This window comes from Taudactylus pleione, unplaced genomic scaffold, assembly GCF_031769625.1.
Source record: "Taudactylus pleione unplaced genomic scaffold, aTauple2 ptg000574l, whole genome shotgun sequence".
Lineage (NCBI taxonomy): Eukaryota > Metazoa > Chordata > Amphibia > Anura > Myobatrachidae > Taudactylus > Taudactylus pleione.
Genome location: NW_028284976.1, coordinates 775,868 through 796,641, shown reverse-complemented (window position 1 = coordinate 796,641; position 20,774 = coordinate 775,868). Strand labels below are relative to the sequence as shown.

General features: G+C 45.3%; 1 protein-coding gene across 1 annotated transcript in view; it reads right to left on the bottom strand.

The window, feature by feature from the left end:
- The window catches only part of LOC148481544 (alcohol dehydrogenase 1-like), a 127,824-nt gene that overhangs the window by 96,597 nt on the left and 10,453 nt on the right, over nt 1-20,774 (bottom strand). Inside the window, exons 4-5 of the mRNA XM_088453270.1 lie at nt 16,367-16,454; nt 5,806-6,025 (exon numbers count right to left, since the gene is read on the bottom strand). Coding sequence (XP_088309396.1) covers nt 5,806-6,025; nt 16,367-16,454 — 308 coding nt within the window. The remainder of the gene's footprint in view (nt 1-5,805; nt 6,026-16,366; nt 16,455-20,774) is intronic.

Genomic DNA, 20,774 nt, shown 5'->3' with positions numbered 1-20,774 from the left:
GGTGGTTAGTAATTAGGGGGATTCAGTTCAGTGGCCAAATGGGTTGAGGCCGAGCATCTTGGGGTTCCCAATTTATTAGTGCTCCATATTGGGAGTAAACAGTTTGGGAATATTCAAGGGGAAAATATAATAAATATAATTAGAGCTAATTTAGCTATAAACTTGTCCCACTGGCCCCACATCACCGTGGTGTAGTCGGAGTTAGTTACACAGCATTTTTGGAGGAGTTACCACAGGGGTGCAATGTTAGATACTGTAGGGTGAGGTGGTGGGTGAATGCAGTAGTATCATGTTTTGTTTTATCAGAATGGAGCCTAGTGATTAAGCACCTACTCTGCTATGATTTACTGTTTAGGACAGGCATGTCAAACTCAAAATACCAATCGTGCCGAATTTTCAAGGTTTACGAGTGAGTGGGCGGCAACAAAAAAAAAGTCTTCTATGCAATATTGAAAGGTTTATTATTAATAAAAACCAATGCAATGCCCCCTGTAGTAGTGCCCCTTATGCAATTCTACCCTGTATTACAGTCCCTTTTGCAATGCCCCCTGAATTTGTGCCCCTTATGCAGTGCCCTAGTAGTGAGCAGTATGCAGTGCCCCAGTAATGTCCCTTATGTTTTGCCCTCAGTAATGTCCTTAGTAGTGCCCCTTATGCAGAGCCCCCAGTAATGCCCTTTTATGCAGTGCCCCCAGTAATGCCTCTTATGCAGAGCCCCCAGTAATTCCCTTAGTAGTGCCCCTACTAATGCCCCTTATGCAGAACCCCCAGTAATGCCCCTTAAGTTGTGCCCCTTAAGTTGTGCTCCCAGTAATGCCCCTTTATGCAGAGCCCCCAGTAATTCCCTTAGTAGTGCCCCCATTAATGCCCCTTATGCAGAGCCCCCAGTAATGCCCTTAGTAGTGCCGCCATTAATGCCCCTTATGTAGAGCCCCCAGTAATGCCCCTTTATGCAGAGCCCCCAGTAATGCCCTTAGTAGTGCCCCCATGAATGCCCCTTATGCAGAGCCCCTAGTAATGCCCCTTTATGCAGAGCCCCCAATAAAGCCCCTTATGCAGAGCCACCAGTTATGCCTCTTTATGCAGAGCCCCCAGTAATGCCCTTTGCAGGGCCCCCTAAAATGCCACTTATGCAAAGCCCCCAGTAATGCCACTTTATGCACAGCCCCAGTAATGCCCCTTTATGCACAGCCCCAGTAGTGCCCCTAATTTTGTGCCCCCAGTAATGCCCCTTATTTTGTGTCCCCAGTAATGCCCCTTATGCTGTGCCCCCTCCCAGTATAGAACAGACCCCACTTACCTCTATCTTACTTACCTCTCTTCACGCTGGCCGCTGGGCACCGCTCCCGCGTAGATGCCTGCCACTCACTGGATCTAACTACATCCAGCAGGGCAGGCCGCTCACATAGCGGGTGACGCAGGTGATGTCATGACATCACCTGCGCACCCGCGAACTGCATCTCTGGGAACGCTGGCCTCTGAAGCGATCAGAGGCTTCTCTGATCGCTTCAGAGACAAGCGTTCCGACACAAATATTATGTGGCCCAATCACTCCTGCCATGATCGGAACTGAGCATAATATAAGTATTTGGGCCCACATGGTTGGGCCACATAAATAGCTTCTTTGGGCCACATGCGGCCCGCGGGCTACGAGTTTGACATCCCTGGTTTAGGACAATGGAGCCCTTATCAGGAAGGCAGGACAGTGTCCTCTAATCAGTACTGTCCTACCTATATTGGGTCAGGTGAGAGTTATGGTAATTTGTTATAGAAATTATGTTTTCAAATCTCTTGGTATACAAGGGGGTAAAATGGATATCCACAATAGGGTCTGACTTTCACCCACCCAGGAAAATAGAAAACATTTTGAAGAATATTAAGAGTTGCAGACAGAATGTGGAGTCACCACCAAACTCACCAGAGCTTATGTAGAGTTGGACATAAATGCAAGTTGCTCTTTTTTTCCTGCAAATTTCTCTATGTGTCAGTGTGCATGCACATAAACTTGTGATGCATGTCGTTTGACTTGTTGACTCAGGGCCTCTGCGATGATATGCTAATCCATTGCGATCGCTATGCCATCACAGCACAACATAAGGACGCCCACCTTAACTTACACACATCCGTAATGTTTAGCAAGACTGCAAAACCATCGGTAACATTGAGAACATCAGAGCCTCACGCACACTGGGACAAGGTCAGACCTTACTCAGAAATCGCTAACCTCAGCGCACGCAGTGAAAGGCCAAGCTGTGTATGGCATCACAGTGGATAATTTATGCACGCCCCTGCAAAGGCGTTTAAACGCACTGGCACGTCTGCGTTTCGCCATCCACCCTCCCGTCACCTCCCACAAACGGTACTGCCTGTCAATCACTCAGTGATGGGTCTGCATAGTAACTGCGATCACAGTCCCGATAGCAGTGGCTGGTTCGCACACGTGCACTGCGATGCATACGCATGCGCAGTGTGCAACAATCGGCCATCTGCATACGCTTTAGCAGTTGTGATCCTTGCTGAATCAGGCATTCATTTCCACTTAGAACTTGTTGTGCCCAGAGGGCTGGACAAGGGATGGAAGGGTAATATAATAAAGATGCACCAATAAGATGGCACCTGTTTGGAGTGGGATAACTTGCGGGTACTTCAGTAGAGGTGCATGTTGCAAGCTGATGATTATGATGATGGCCATGAGCCATGACTTATTCCAGAAAGTGTCTAAGACAAACCCAGTTATGCAAGTATAGTATAAATGCTGCAGCTGCATTCTAGTAGCAGAATTAGAGTATATTGAACACACATTGAAGAATCAAGGGAAAGGCTGCTGATATTTTCATTAATGTAGAATCAAGTAACATTAGTGTTAATTTGCTTTTAGCAGGCTACCTTTGAAATGGGTACTCATTATCTACAATTTATGGTAATTTACATTAATGTGTATGATTTGTCTAATATGTTTTTTACCATCTATTGTGCTCAAGCTCTGGGCCTGAATCAGGCCCGCTCGCTGCTGCAGGCAGCTCGCAGGGTCTGTGGGCATTTTTTTTTTTGTCTCCAGGCCACTTGCAAAGCTGTGGGTGTCCACCGACAGCTTGTGCGAGCGGGCTGGAGACCATCGCGATTATCGCGACCATCGGGCTTGCGACAAGATCCTGGGGTAGGGACTCGGCTGCCGCAAGCCCGAGTGGACTCCCTGCTCTAATAAAGCAGGAAGTCCACTACTGACATTACTAGTGATGTCAGTAGGTCCTCCCACAAATGCCAGGCGTTCCTAAGGGAATGCCTGCATTTGTGCAGCCACCCCCCTACCCGCCTACAAAACGGGGATAGCTGTAACTCACCATCGACAGCCGCCCCGTCTTGTAGCGAGCCCCGCAGTGACTAAAGTTCAGTCGCTCGGCGGGGCTCGCACATGCGCACGCCGGGCATGGCGCATGCGCAGTGGCCAAACATCGAGCTGCATGCGAGCGCTGTGCGCTCGCGAGTGTCTCTGAATCAGGCTCTGTCCACACGTCCTAAATATTACTGTGGCATCTCACTAGTCTTCAGCTCAGAGGCGTCACTGGGACTGGTGACACCCGGTGCGCACTCCATAACCCCCTTGAAAAGAGGGCATGCCCCTACATAAAGGGGCGTGGACTTGCTGGAAAACCCTCCAGGGTGACACCCAGTGTGGCCCACACCCCCATGGCAACGTAACTGCTACAGCTTTACAAACAGTCAATCTTGTTAGTTAGGAACTGTCACCTGCAATATAATCCACATAACCACTGACATATGAAGAAGATTACATATTGCTGGTGACAATATGGCAGTAACTGCCCAGTGGGTAACTACTCTAGTATGTAAAGGGTAAACAAGAATGTGGCTATTGGTGGCAAGAGAACAGAAACAGAAATTGTCAGCGGCATCATACTCATTGTTAGCAGCAGCAAGTCATAATCAGGAAACATGCATGCACCGTTTTTAGAGAAAATTTCCTATAGTTTTATATGCTATAACACAATTAAATCCCCTGCTTTGTTCATCTCCTCAATCTCATTGTGACTCAGGGCCCGATTCAGACCCGCTCGCTAGGCTGCATTCACACGTAGCCTGCCGATGTTTGCAATGTGCGCATGTATATAAGACGCAGTGCGTGTGCGCGAACTAGTCCATGCGATCGGGAAGCGTTGGCTCGCCGCGCATAGCCACCTCTCTAGATTGAGTGACAGAATGAGCCATTTGTGTCTGAGCATCTAAACTAAGGTGCTGGAGTGCTGCCAGTCAAACTAAGCTTTGGAGAGAGATAAAGTACCAACCAATCAGCTCCTTTCATTTTTCAAACACAGACTGTAAAATTACAGTTAGGAGCTGATTGTCTGGTACTTTATCCCTCTCCACTTTATCTTTCTCCAAGGCTTAGTGCATCTCTCCCCTACAGTGATAGTGATATGCTGTTATACATTTACAGAATCTTACTAAACAATTATTATTCTTACTGTGGTGCCGTTCTTTAGTGTTCTACCTATCTCCTATCTTTTATATGTTACCTTTTTCTTTTCACTTAAACTACTACACTCAGTTAGGGTTGGTGTCCAATTATTAGCAATAATAATTCATATTTATCCTCTAATTAGGATTATATCCTGATTTTTTTAAGTGTGTGTCAGTATATTTGTGACGTTTTCTTTTGAATAAATATTTTAAAACATACCATTAAAAGTTATTTGTTTACTTTAGTTATTTACATATATTGTGCGCCCCATTATAGAGTACTTTGCCATAACTTGGCCATTTTTCCATAAATCTAAGTTTTTACTTTTGGGTGCATCTCCACTCTGACACTATATAAGGGGCTTTTCACCCCACTGTGCTTATTGTACAGACTTACTTTTTGAGGTGGTATATACTGTATGCATACATATATAGATTGAACACTCAGCTGTGTTCATAGTCTAAAAACCCCTTCTCTCTGCCAAGTAGGCCACCAATAACCACAGTATCAGGAGGGAAGGGAAAGGAAGAAAGAAGGACAAACAATGGGGCAGAATCTAATCTAATGTCTTCCAAATTGACTCTTGATTGGAAACTATTTATATTTCAAAAATAGGGAACACTGAAAAAAGAAATGTATACAGTAGAGGCCTCTGACTTCAACAAGAGAAGTGTGACAGACTACAATAACAAATGAAGCACTTCCAGATCCAGTTAATCTTTATGTAACATTTTGTCACATATGTAACAACCCATGTATGCCAGTACATGCACAATCTCATACATTGTTCGACCAAAAGCATGTTGCCATCCCTAACTTTCTATTCATGTATAGTCCTGTGTTCTCCAAGAGTGAGGGAGAAATAGCGGCAACTCCAGATGAAGGCTCTGGTTTACCCCATAGAGACTGATACCTACAGTAACCCCTTTAGTGAGTGCTAAAGGGATTATGTCTCAATGGTAAATGTGGCCCAAAGCCTCAAGTTCCAGAGATGCCTCAACATTAGGAACAAATTTGTTATATGGTATGAACACAATATGTGCAACAGTCAGTGGCAGGGCAAATTTGCCTATAATATTAAATTTGTGTTGAAGGTTGCTCATCCTGCAATATTACCACTTTGAAACAACACCACGTTTAGATATTGCAACTGTTGTCACAGAATTTGCAGATATAAGACATCAATCAAGCAGCATTCTGTCAAACCCATATGCCCTAAATGAAGCTCAATACTTGCATACTACTTAAATATCATTCACAGTGGCTATAAAATATTCACATACGTTAGATATTTGGTTATGTTACCTTTGAGTCAGTGCAGCACTTACCTTAGCCATATTAACAGCAGATCCATATCCTGTGGAAAACCCACAGCTAATCACACAGACTTTATCCAGGGGAGCATCATCATGTATTTTCACCACAGTTATTTCATCCACCACAGTGTATTCACTGAAGGTGCTGATGCCGACGAAATTATGAAGCAACTTTCCCTTGCATGTAAGTCTGCTTGTATTGTCAGACATCAAACCAACATTCTTGCCCACACTGTTAAAGAAAGAAAGTGTTATTAGACAGTTGTGCAATTGTGTTTATTTTCTGGTTTGATGCTGTGAATTTCTTTCTTACAATTTTTGTGGAGATATTCAATTTGAACAGACATGTATACCTTTGCTAAAGGGTAAAGGATTGATACCTTTTCTGTTTTAAACATATATTACACAGATCTGCATTGGGGAAGAAGGATGTAAACATGTGATCAACAGTCATAATATCGACAGTGACACTGTCAATCCCAGAATGCAAATGCCAGCATGATGACAAGATTAACATTCCAGTTATGACATGTTAATCGGATCAGCTTTACAACTGTAAGGATGCCACAAGAGGATCCAGTCACCTGACTTGTAATCATCCATTTTCTAAAATGGCACTTTTTCCATATGTAATTGTTCCCAGTGTTTCTCTTCTTGTATATCTTTTTTTTTTTTTTTTGGTTACAAAGTTTTCCCCATGAAAATATAGTTTAGTTTGTGTCACAACTTGATTTAAACTTGAATCCGAAGTGGGAACGGTTTGCTGGTACTGAAATGAAACCGGCCTTAGGGGGGTGTTATTTATGAATAAGAAGTACGATATAGGAAACTCAGACTGTAATATATTGAAGAAAATGTTGGGTATATCGGACACTGATACTGGGAACCGGAAGGGACACTTGAACCTCGGGGACGGTAGGATCTCCAGCTGGGTAGGCAAGCAGGTCGGTGCACACAGTAACTGGAACCTGAGGTGGTAAGGCTGGAACCGAGACTGAGCTGGGTGGAAGGCAGACTATGGATAGAACTGCAGCAAAGCATTGAGGTAAGGGAGCACAGGAACTAGCACACAGCTTGCGCTGTGTATAACGTTGCACTGGCAACTAAAGGACTTCCAGACAGCTCTTAAGTACCATGGAAAGGTGCAGGATTGGTTGCTAGGACTCCCAGGAAGATGCTGTGACTGGATTGGCTCAACCAGGTCACATGTCCAAATCCAAGAAGGCGGTGCCCAGTAGTCAACAGCGCTGGAGCACTGCCAGTCAAACTACCAGCCAGCTGTCCTGCCTACCTCCCTGACAGGTCACATGTACCAGCGCTACCTCCAGAAGCCAGCAACCCCGCTGAAGGGACCCCGCCAGAGCGCCCGGACAGGTAAGGTCCGCGATCTCCGGTGACAGTTTGAGCTTAACTTTTGGAGATTATTAAATTGGGAGTCCAATTAAATTTCTATTTGTGCTACTACCCTTTGGTCCAATTGTCAGAATGAAAGAATGATAATATTTGTGCTTTTATATATCAGTTCATCAAGGGGACAAAATATACTTCCTTCTTCTGCCAAGTTTGTCCACAGTAATTATGTTCATTACACCACTGACAAGATCCCAGACACAGGAGATCCATAGATACTACACAGCAAGCTTAAATGTTTTGATAAATAAATTAACAAAAAAAAACCATGCTTTTATATTCACACAAACATTGCATTCCATGGTAGTGATATTGTCAACACCTAGGGGTAAATTTACTAAAGTGAGAGTTTTTAGAAGTGAGTTTGAAAAGAGATTCTACTTAACATTTAACTAGCACCTTATAGAAGATAATAGCTAGAATATGACTGGTTGCTATGGGCAACATCTCTTCTAAAACTCACTTCTAAAAACTCTCACTTTAGTAAATTTACCCCCTACCGTCTTTCTGTTTTGAGTTCATATATGGCATAAATATTGTCACACAGTTGTACTGTGTATAACATGGTGAAAATTGAGTGTGAATATTTTTGTTTTTATTTCAAAGATTTACTTAGTCTATGCATGGCTGCTGTCATTCATGGCTATATAAGGTCTAATTGGATGTGGCTCAGAAGTCAGCCCTCATCTGCATGTTACCTTATTTCTCTTGAAATGCAATTTAGTGCTGTGTGAAGCATTTATACTAATTTGGGGACTTGCATAAAATTGGGCCTGATTCAGAGACGCTCGCTGTTTTTTTTTTTCTCCTGCCAGCTCGCTAAGCTTTGGGTGCCTACCCACAGCTTGTGTGAGCGGACTGGAGATGGTCTTGATTATCGCGACCATCGGGCTTGCGAGGAGACCCTGTGGTAGGGTTTCAGCTCTCGCCAGGCCGAGTGGACTCTCTGCTCTAATAGAGCAGTAAGTCCACTACTGACATTACGAGTGATGTCAGTGGGGCCGCCCACAAACGCCAGGCGTTCCTAAGGGAGCACCTGCGTTTGCCTAACCACCCCCCCTCCCCGCCTACAAAACGGGGCGAGCTGTCAATCAACATCAACAGCCGCCCTCTCTTGTAGAGAGCCCTGGAGCGACTGCATGCGCAGGGGGCAAACATCGACCCACTTGCGAGCACTGTGCGCTTGCAAGTGGGTCTGAATCAGCCCTAAAAAATCCCCATGCTTTTACTTCCTAAATACACACATTTTCAGTGTTAATAAGAAATGTCAACAATTGTCTTTCTGTTTTGTATATATATAGTGGCCTTCAAAAGTATTCAACCCTATATAAACATATAAATAAATAGATTGGTCTGTATTACAAATAAAACAAAGATTAGTCCAAGTTTTCACAAGTCACATAGAAAGCTGTAGAAAGTGGGGTACAAAATAACATGAAAAAAAATTCTCTGCGGGGGCAGATCCAGTAAGGATGTAGGAGTGATCCTTCCTCCCCCTGCAAATCATGCAGGCAGAGGAGATGATGACACCCCTGCACCAGACAGGCACAAAGAGCAGCACACAAACAGCACAGGGTGTTGTTACTACAAACTGCAGCCAGCCACAGCTCCCAGGATGGATAGTGCACACCACAGCTTCCTTCCTGCTGCACCCACGCAGCATCATCCTGAGTGGGATGGCTGCCCGCTGTTGCTCTGCGCAGTACCCTCACTGGAAAGGAGGGGCCTCTAAACCTGCTGAGGCTCACTGACAGCCAGGCAATCACAAGCCACCCAGGGGTCTCTGCCAACCAGGTGATGTCACCAACCAACGTGATGATGCAGTGCGAAGGGGCGCTCCTAGTGAATGGTGGCCAATAATGAAGGGGACTGCTGCTGCTCAGTGGCAGCACAGTATCCTTGGACCTACCAGGAGAGAGGATTCTGATAGGAGATAGAAGTGTGGCACCCCAGTACAGCTGAATTGGGAGATTGGAAAATGTTATTGAAGACTGAATAATTACCCTGCTATATGTATTAAATTTCATGTATTTACATAGGAAAAATAAATATATGTACTTGTGCAGGTAGTATGTGGTGAGTCAGCAGCAGGTCACATGACTCAGAACCTGCTGGATCCAGCTGTAGGTGGCTGAGAGGGACAGTTACACCAGTTACAGGGCAGTCCTGAGGTGCACCCAATTAATTGTTTTTTTACTTTTTCAATTAAATTATTATTAATTATTCAGCCCGGGGCTGCACCAATGAATTGTTTTTTAATTAATTTATTATCAATTTTACAGCCAGGGGCTGCACCAATGAATTTCTTTTAGTAATTATTCAGCATGGGGTTGCACCCAATGAATTGTTTTTTTACTTTTTCAATTAAATTATTATTAATTATTCAGCCCGAGGGTGCACCAATGAATTGTTTTTTAATTAATTTATTATCAATTTTACAGCCAGGGGCTGCACCAACTAGTATCAACTATCAATTCTTCAATCCTCAAGGGTATCCCAACCATCGTCTTTGCACAATCCTCAACTCTATTAATAATTATATCAATCAGTTTTGAGCCAGCAAGCTGGATGCAACCTTTGGCCCTTTGACTAGATGAAAGAATCAATATTGTGAGCTGTGAGGTGGTCAAAATTGACTGGAAACGAGTGGAAATAAATGTTATTGAGGTTATTAATGCTGTAGGAACAAAAAAGGCCCATTTATGTGATTTTAGCTGGTTTTTTTTTTCATTTTTTAAGAAAAAATCCAGATCCAAAACCAAAACACGAAAAACAAAACACGGAGGTGAGGTTTTGGCAAAACCAATCCAGATCCAAAACCAGGGGAGATCCAGATCCAAAACCAAAACACGAGGGTCGGTGCACATCTCTAATTTTAATATATATTTTTACGGGGCATGGCCATATCTACTTACATTAGGCCATGCCCTTCAAAATTATTGGAGCCCTGCAATACTTACTAAGGCCCTGGATGTGATTTATTACACAAAGTGGCAGATTTAAGTTGCAGCCAGTGAGTGTCTCTGTATGATTCCTATCTGCTGCTACATTAGCATAAAGTTGCAGTAGCACTGTGTAAGATGATGCAGTCATGACTGCATTAGCATCCACCTCTGAATCAGGCTGATTGTCTGGATGTAACCTGCTTATCTGAGAGGTGAGTGCACCTTAACTGCAATCTATTGTTGTGTCAGTGGCGGAACTCCCGGAGACAATGGAGTCAGTTGCCACCGGGCGCCTGCCCTGAAGGGGGCACCTGGCTCCATTGTCTCCAGAGTCCCGGCTGTTCCACCGCACCTACACCTATAGTACCGCCGGCTTCGTTCACTTCTAAGTACTGTAAAAAGAAAGCCAGAGGAGCCAATGAGTTGAGCGCCAATCAGCATCAGAGGCGCTCCTCCTCCGGCTCCACTACACTGTGTGGTCTCAGCGGGCCATGGACATCACGTATCATGTGATCGCCAGCGACCTCACCCTGTGCCTACCCCTTCTGTCTGAGGAGCCTCTGACAGTGCACCTGAGGCTGGCAGTGGCACGAAGTCTGGACCGTGGTGGAGAGTAAAGAGTGGCCAGGACCCGGGAGACAGTGGCACGTGGTGTCAGCAGCGTCGGTGCAGTCTCCCTGCTGCTGCCCTGAACTCAGCACATTAACCAGTCCCCAGTGGTCAGTGCAGTTTCCCAGCTGCTGCCCTGCACTCACTTCTCCCCAGGAAGAGAGCAATGAACCACTGGCCAGGACCCGAGATCTGCATAGAAGACTTCTTCATGGTGAGTCCGTTCTCACTACTACTCCTGCCCCCTGCTTCCCACTACTATCCTGCTCCCTGCAGTGCTTCCCATTACTCCTCCTATCCTGCTCCCTGCAGTGCTTCCCACTACTCCTCCTATCCTGCCCCCTGCAGTGCTTCCCACTACTCCTCCTATCATGCCCCCTGCAGTGCTTCCCACTACTCCTCCTATCCTGCCCCCTGCAGTGCTTCCCACTACTGCTCCTATCCTGCCCCCTGCAGTGCTTCCCACTACTCCTCCTATCCTGCCCCCTGCAGTGCTTCCCACTACTCCTCCTATCCTGCCCCCTGCAGTGCTGCCCATTACTCCTCCTATCCTACCCTCTGCAGTGCTTCCCACTACTCCTCCTATCCTACCCTCTGCAGTGCTTCCCACTACTCCTCCTATCCTGCCTCCCTGCTTCCCACTACTCCTGCCATCCTGTCCCCTGCTTCCCACTACTCCTCCTATCCTGCCCCCTGCAGTGCTTCCCACTACTCCTCCTATCCTGCCCCCTGCAGTGCTTCCCACTACTCCTCCTATCCTGCCCCCTGCAGTGCTTCCCACTACTGCTCCTATCCTGCCCCCTGCAGTGCTTCCCACTACTCCTCCTATCCTGCCCCCTGCAGTGCTTCCCTCTACTCCTCCTGACCTGCCTCCCTGCAGTGCTTCCCACTACTCCTCCTATCCTGCCTCCCTGCTTCCCACTACTCCTCCTATCCTGCCCCCTGCAGTGCTTCCCACTACTCCTCCTATCCTACCCTCTGCAGTGCTTCCCACTACTCCTCCTATCCTGCCTCCCTGCTTCCCACTACTCCTGCCATTCTGTCCCCTGTTTCCCACTACTCCTCCTATCCTGCCACCTGCAGTGCTTCCCACTAGTCCTCCTATCCTGCCCCCTGCAGTGCTTCCCACTACTGCTCCTATCCTACCCCCTGCAGTGCTTCCCACTACTCCTCCTATCCTGCCCCCTGCAGTGCTTCCCACTACTCCTCCTATCCTCCTCCTATCCTGCCTCCCTGCTTCTCACTACTCCTGCCATCCTGTACCCCCTGCAGTGCTTCCCACTACTCCTCCTATCCTGCCCTCTGCAGTGCTTCCCACTACTCCTCCTATCCTGCCTCCCTGCTTCCCACTACTCCTCCTATCCTGCCCCCTGCAGTGCTTCCCACTACTCCTCCTATCCTGCCCCCAGCGGCCTCGGAGTGTATGGAGCTTGTGCACCAAGTGCTAGCTCTTTTGGGGGGTAATTGGCTAACCAACCCTATCCCCTGGCCCACCCTAGCCACTAGCCCCACCTACAAAACATACCTGTAACCCATCCTACCCCCGGCCCCCTATATATACAGTACCCTCCAGCCCAGTGACATACAGTACCCTTCCCCTCCCTGGCCCCAGAGACGTATTCTGACCACCACACCCCCAGCCCCGGTTACATACACTATCCACCCTACAACACCCCCACCCCAATAGCTAGGGACATACACTACCTACCCTACCTCCCCTCGACCCCCTAGACACAGCACCCAACCCAGGTACATAAGTTATCCACACTATCAAGACCAATTTTCTTGTTTCATTTTTTTTTTTGTGGGGGCTAATGTCTTTTATATTTTCCTGGGGGGGGATTTTTTTATTTCCTGTTTTGGTCAATGTGTTTGTTTTTTTGTTTTTTTCCTGTGGGGGCCAACGTGTTTTATTTTTTTTCTTGTGGGGGCCAAAGCATTTGTTTTCTGTGGGGGCCAATGTGTTTTATTGTTTTCTGTGATAGCCAATGTGTTTCTTTTTTTCTGTGGGGGCTAATGTATATGTTTTATTTCCTGTGGGGGGCCAATGTGTTTATGTTTGTCTTGTACAATGTTTTTCGGCTGCGAATGTGGTTGAGTTGCACCGTGCATGCTTAGTGCAGCATTGCAGTACAGGCACATGCAGTATACTAAAAATTTGTTTTTTGATATTATTAGGCAGCTACAGGGGGTTGGCTAAGCAGAGGCAGATGTAACGTAGTATGGGTGTGTTGATGACGTTGCTTGTGTACAGTATAGAGACGCTAAATTGCTCACATTGGAGGCCATAGTCAGATGAGAGAGAGAGAGAATTTTATTTATTATTTTTTTTCCCCAGTAGCATTTTGTTTTTTTTGTTTTTTTGGGGGGGGGCGCCAACACTTATCTTGCCTCCGGGCAACTGGGATGAAGTTACGCCACTGTGTTGTGTGGAGCATATATGCTACTGTACGGACTTGCAGAGATTGGGTTACCCTATACATTGCTCTGCAATGTACATCTTTTGATCAAAATTGTCATCTTTTCTTTGCTACTGTATGTACCACAAATTGTGGTAGTAGTAAGCGCCGACAACAATTCTCTTTCTGTTTTGTATACATATATAGCATACATATATTTGATAAAAATGTTGACAGTCAGAATGTCAAAATGGACATAAAGCCGTTAAATGTCGACATGTTCATATTATCCACATTTAACATGTTGACTCCAGAATGTAGACCAAAATTTTTGTGTACAGTAATTATTAGGGTTAGATTTTAGGTTAGGCTAATATATGCAGAAAACTGTATCCGACATTATGAAAGTTTTAACCAAGTTGACATTTGTGAAGTCGACATATTGCTTATTGACCTAATGCCCATGTTGACATTCTGAATGTAAACCTATGTGTTTGGATCTGTATCTCCTTCGTGTTTTGGATCTGGATTTGGTTTTCCCAAAACCGCACTTGAGTGTTTTGGTTTTGGTTTTGGACCTGTATTTTTTCAAAAAAATTATAAAAAAAAGCTAAAATCACATAGTTTCGGGCCTTTTTTGTTCCTTTGTTCCTACAGTATTATTAAGCTCAATAATATTCATTTTCAGTCACTTCCAGTCAATTTTGACCACCTCACAGCTCACAATATTGTTCACCAACATAGAACAATGGCTGGTTGGCTAAACTAAGCAACCAACCAACAGAGCAACGGCACAAACACACGGCAGTTATTTCTGTTTACAAATGTTTAGCAAATTAGTAATGCATTAGCAATAACCAATCAAACTAATTCACAAGTACGTTCAATAGAAAACAATACTAAAAATCATGCGTGGAATATCCTTGCTCAAAACAAGTACTAAAACAAAAAACCTAAACAAAGCAGCAAACAATAAAAACCTAAACCATGTGGAAATAGTAACAGCAGACATGAATGCCCTCTACACAGGTGTACATGCCCCCAGCACATGCCTATTCTCAGTGCCCAATCTGTATTTCCCTCCTGGGGATGCTGGTCCACTGATGACTGGCACTTTGTGCGCATGTAAAGCCCAGATCAATCAGCCTTTCCCCAAAATGTCCCCAACCATAAAAACAATGTTCCATCCCTATGGGTCAGAAACAGTGTGGATCGGGTACAGTGAGGGACAGATACAGTACAGGCCAGATACAGTGTGGGCTGATGCTGTGTGGGTCGGATAAAATGCAGGTTGAATACAGTACGGGATATAGTGTACTGTAGGTTGGATACAGTGCAGGTTGGATCCAATGTGGGTTGGATACAGTGTGGGAATGGGGGTGCCAGCAGTGGGGATGCCAGCAGTGTCCTTGCTCGCTAGGCAGTGTTCGCACGCTATGGGCGATTGTCACCCATCTGCGCATGTGTATGCGGCAATATGAGCATGCGCGAGCCAGTCATAGTGATTGGAAAGTACAGATGGCCCGCTACTTTGAGTGTCAGAATGTGCCGCTTGTGGGTGGTGACAGGGGAAGGTGCTTGTAAACAGGGAAGTGGTGCTGTGAACGCAGGCGTGTCTGAGCATCAAACGGCATTAAATGGCTGCGTAAGCGAGCCATAATTGCAAGGCTGCATCATTGTACCCATCACCTGGTGTTTTTTTATGACTGAAGCACTCACAGTTCTTGCGGTAGGGTAGGGTCTACCTCAAGCACTGCGAATGTCGGTGGTGTCCTTAATGTGGGAGAGCCAGCAGTGTTGGTAGTGCTGGGGTGCTGACCGTGTCCTCAGTATGGGGGGCTGCAGTGCGGGGCTGCTGGCAGTGTCCTCAGTGGGGTAGTGTGGGTGCTAAAAGTGTCCTCAGTGCAGGGAGCCGGTGATGTCGGCAGAGCAGGGGTGCCAGAACTGTCCTCAGTGAGGGCGTGCTGGTGGTGTTGGCAGTGTTGGAATGCGAGCTGTGTCCTCAGTGTGGGGGTGCTGGAAGTGTCCTCAGAGCGGGTGTGCCAGCGTAGTCCTCAGTGTGGGGTTGCTGGCTCTGTCGGCAGTGAGGATGTACTGGCACTGTTAGTGGTGTTCTCAGTGTGGGGGTGCCAGCAGTGTTGGCATTGTGGGGATGCTGACGATGTCCTCAGTATGGGGTGCTGACAGTGTGCTCAGTGTAGGGTGCCGGCGGGGTCAGCAGCATGAAGGTGGCGGCGGTGGAGGCAGCGGAGGGCAGCAGTGTCAGTGCTAGTATGATGAGGCTACTTTTTCAGGGTGGAGGGACATTTTTTGTGGGACTGATGCCCCTTGTAAATGCAGTTCTGTGATGATCAACTAGTCATTTATGGCAGGGGATCCCATGCTGCTTTGCTAGGTTGCTTGACTGGCATAGCCTAATGAAGGTAGTGGCACGCTTTTCTTCCCTATGATTTTGACTGTACCAGGCTAGACTTTTAACACTAGTGTGTTTTTTTTATTTCTTTTTTTATGGGTTGGGTGCTCTTTTCTGTTTTGTAAATCTGTTTCTTTTTAAACAGGTAAAGCCAGGTAAGTCCTGATGGATGCAGCTGTAACATATACAATATATCCAAAGATATGAATATACAGCTGCTTCTTCTCTACATAGGATGAAACTTGGATTAGGAACATACCCATACTGTACTGCAATGGAGATACCGTATACATCTCAGTACAATAGAGCACATTTTGTTCTTCCTTGTTGGATAACCAACTCTACATGAGCCCGCTATTTTGACACTTTCATTAATACACATAACTAAAATAATTGTAAACAGATGATCATTACAACTATAATGCACAGTAACTATTTACCTATATGTTGTGTGTTCATATATCTGCTTAATGTGCAATTTAGTTTAGGTGACAGGTACACTTTTGTTATGTGACACATTAAAAAAAATAAAGAAAAAAAATATTCCTAAATAAAATGGCTTCCAAAGCGTTAACATTAATATACAGACAAAAATATTTGCTCTCAGTTTTCCAAATAACGGATGCCATACCCAACAATAGTCGCTATTAGGCATTGGGAATAGAGCCTGAGAACTTAGGGGCCTTTTTCAGGTGTTTTCAAAGTCTAAAATGTGGGATATATGACTGAATCCAAGGGATCGATGCCTCGAGCAACAAATACATATTATATACTGTACTATGGAAAATTATACTAACTCTGATTTGTAACACACATTACTCTCCGGTTCTACACAGCTTCTGCATTCTCCACATTGAGGAAGAGGCAGTGGGATTACTTTGTCTCCTAGCAAAACAGAAACTACATTTTACAATAGGTTCAACACATCAAATATTTAACAAAATACAACAGTGATAGAAAATAGAACACTTTTTTGTATAGATTCACTAGAAATAGTTGCATATTGATGATGATTGTAATATTCATTTAATGATTATCCACAGACTTGCAGTCCTAATATTAATGTTTGTGATTCTGAAACCTTTAAGTCACACTGTAACTTTGGTTTAACCAACTGTGGAATCTCTGTGCATGGCCCCCCTCATGCCATAGCCTACTGCACAAATGCAGATCTCTGGGAAAATTAAGCTGGCAGCATTTTCTCAGTTACTTCTCTACTGTGCATGTTCATATCTCTGGAAACATTTATCTGGAGATGTGGCCACAAAGTGTATTGAAATAGGGCACAACGCACCCGCACCCATTGCAGATATGCCAGTTCGAAGGTAACCATATGACCATCAGATCTGCCAGCTTGTCTAGCATTAATTGCCCTGCCCACAAGAACCAGCACCTTTTTAAAGGCTAAGTGCCATCCCAGTTCTATCCTCATTTTCTACCATTAAGGGGAGATTTATGAAAACTTGGAGAGAAATAAAGTGGAGAATGTTAAAGTACTAACCAACCAGCTCCTAACTATCATTTTTCAAATACAGCCTGTGACATGACAGTTAGGAGCGGATTGGCTGGTATTTTAGCTCCTTTCACTTTATCTGCATCCAAGACTTAGGGGTCTATTTACTAAGGGGAGAAAAGGGGAAAAACCGCTAAAGACAGAGAAAATCCCTGTACATACTGCTTCTCAGTATGTACTAAGGGATTTTCTCTACCTGTAACCTGCCAGCGCTAAGTGCAGGCTACAATATCGCACTGTACCTAGGGCACTTAGCGCTGCCATAGACACCTATGGCAGCGCTAAGTGTCCCAGGTATTACTAAGGGGAGAGGGCACTTACCGTCGGGCGTCTTCTCCAGCGCTGATATCGCATCCTGGAGCTGCCGGTATCTGCTTCTCCTCACTGGAGAAGCAGGACTTGAGCAGTGTTACTTTGGCCGTTTGCTATTAAAGTTTGTTGAAAAAAAAAAAAACTCCTCTCTGCTTCCTGCTGCTCGAGTCGGGCCATGAAGACCTAGTGATGGTGAGTACACTGTAACTTTACTGTGCTGTTTACACCGCCGAGGGGGTGACTTATCGTTCACCCTCCTCAGCGGGTCTATTATTGGTAATATCTGCGTAGCCAGCTCCTGCTTTGCAGCGTTCACAGACGAAGCAGGAGGGCCCTTCTCATCGCGATAAATGGCATCTTAGTAAATAGACCCATTAGTAAATATACCTGACATGCTGTAAAAGTACTTTAGGTACTTTTGGGTTATTAGGGTCTAGTTATGTAGCAGTGAAAATCCAGGTTTAGCTGAAAACATAGCTTATCACTGCCTTCGTCTATTCATAGAGAGGTTATTCTTTCTCCCTTGGTGCATCTGCTTTATTTAAACATCGGATCACCATACTTTAGTATGGTGAGTGCGATTCACTAAGAAACGGAAACCTTTGTTTTCCATTTCGTTTGCTGGAACAGATTAGTCATCGGCGTAATCTGTTAGTTCTTATGTTAAGGACAGGGAAGTGGAATACTTCCCTGTCCTTCAGGCACTCCTCTGTTGTGGTTCTCCTTTCTGTGACAGCAGCCAATCAGAGGAGCCCAGGGCATATGCATATGCCGGCATATGCATAAGTGGGTTGTCTCTTCCTGACTGCCAGCTGCCTAGCAAGTGCCTCCTTGCTCTGCCCTACCCCCATTGCCATTTACAGTAGTAAGGTGACCCAACATATGCATATCCCAGGACACCACCTCTTAACTAGAGGTGAGCGGAACCACTCATGTCTAATGCCAGCTGCCCCCCACACCACCCTCGCACTGTCCGCTGTCCCCCGTGCTGGGTGACTTAAGGCTGCTGCTGCCTCCTCACTGTCCCTACTGCTACTCTGTGAGGTGACCCAGTGCAGGGTCACCCCACTCTGCTGAGACCCTGCTGCCTCCCCCCCCTACAATCTGCACACTGCGACTCTCTCTCTATCTGGTCTGCACGTTGTGTTTCTCCCCCTCTGCTCTGCATGCTGTGTCTCCACGCCCCACCACCCCTGGTCTGCTCGCTCCACCGCTGGTCAGCACGCTGTGTCTCCACGCCCCAGTACCCCCAGTCTGCTTGCTAGGTGCATTGCCAGAAGGGAAGAAAAAAATTAAAACAAAATGTAAAAAAAAGAGAAGACCTGACCACATCCAACGATCTCTTCACAAAACAGGTAAGGGTACATGTATCGCTTCTTATTTAAGCTATAGATCGCATTAAACTGATGTGATCTATAGTGATAAGTAACAATTCTGTACTGCAAATCTTTATGAATGTATCGAACAGTCAAAAGCATGGAGAAATGGACCAGTGGAGAAGTTATCAAAACCCAATAAGCAAAAGACCCTCCTTTGAAGTTCCCCACCATCTTTGAGAAAAGTGGAAAGCCCCCTGTAACATAGGGCCCCCATCAACAATCCCCATGTAATAGAAATGGAAACCCACAATATCTTAGAAGGTGAGGATCTATATGCTTCAGAGATAATGAGACTACAGCTTGAGACAAGGACTGTCTGTATGGAGTTAGGGGAAGACCCTGCAGCAAGCAGATTTCAGGGGGGAGTACTTCCTGGTACCACAGTGGAAGACCAGTGAGAGAACTACTGTGGTGAGATAGCAGTGTGTGAGAGGGTGAGTTCCTCCATATGTTGTGCATTGCTGGATCCCTGTTTTTTTGCACCTGAGGTGTGTATGTACCCATAGGGGAAGATGTATTAAGCCTAAAAGTGGAGAAAATGCCCAAACCAACCAATCAGCTTCAAACTTTCATTTATCTAGCACAGTCTTTAAAATGACAGTTAGAAGCTGATTGGTTGCTTTGGCCTACTAGTCCCCCCCCCCCCACACCCATCTTCCCATTAATGAAGGTGGGGGGGTAATTTCAAAATGACAGCATGGCTAGAGGGCAGTCCTATTGAAGTAATAATATACTTAAGTAGAAGAGCGCAGCAATGAAAGGGTTAAAGGTCTTCAGAATGTTGCCAGCATGTTAGATAGTGGAATGTGTCATAGTGGCAGAGTCCTTGAATTTTGGGATGTCACTATGTCGGCCTGATGAAGGTGGATGCCAGTACTAGAAGGAGAGAGGGTTCCGGTGTGATGGGATGTGCTGCACATTAAAAATCTTCTGTTAGTGTTGAGACAAAGGGATCTAAGTTTCAAGCAATGAAAAGCATAGAGAAATGGACCAGTGGAGAAGTTGCCCTTAGCAACCAATTAGCTTTGAAGTAGCATTTATCAACTACAGTCTATAAAATAATAGGTAGGAGATGATTGGTTGGTATGGGCAAGTTCTCAACTGGTCCACTTCTCCACGCTTTTCTCTGCTTGATATATAGACCGAAAAGAGTGCAGTAAACTTCAAATCTGTAGTATCCTGTATGCTCTATTATGTATTTGATGTACTGACATGCTGTAGAATAACTGTGCCTAGCAACACCAGGTATGTGCTGCCATTTCACTGATGTGTCATATGAGTGGAAAATGTAACTAATCTTTTGCACCCATCAATATATACAGCATTTACCATTTGCTGCAAGTATTGTGCTGAAGAAAGTTGACAAAGTAGAGCTTGTAACATTATGCTTACTGTACTGGAGGATATGGATGGAGAAGTGTAAATAAAGTTTTCTTGTTCTTTCATCATGAGATGGTCTGCACCCAACATTTGTTTATTACACTGCACCTGTTATCCAAATGTGTCCCCCCATCAGGTACTTTGTGCTAAGCACCCATGTGCTTTGAGGACCTTGCTGGTTGTGGAAGCCATACCCACACCATAGTCAGAGCAGAGGAGAGCTACCACGAGGGGTATGGTAGCGCTGTTAGATGTTGTATCTGTGAGTGAGGAGACTAGGGGGTATATTTACTAAAGTGCAGGTTTATAGAAGTGGAGGTGTTGCCCATAGCAACAACTTATCATTTATCTAGTACCTTATAGAAAAGTGGTTCTCAAACTCAGTCCTCAGGACCCCACACAGCTCACATTTTCCAGGTCTCCTGGCAGGTGCACAGGTGTAGTCATTACTCACTGACACATTTTAAAAGATCCACAGGTGGCGCTAATTATTTCACTTGTGATTCTGTAAGGAGACCTGGAAAACATGCACTGTTTGGGGTCCTGAGGAACAAGTTTGAGAACCTGTGTTTTAGAAGATAATAGCTAGAATCTGATTGCTATAGACAACACCTCCACTTC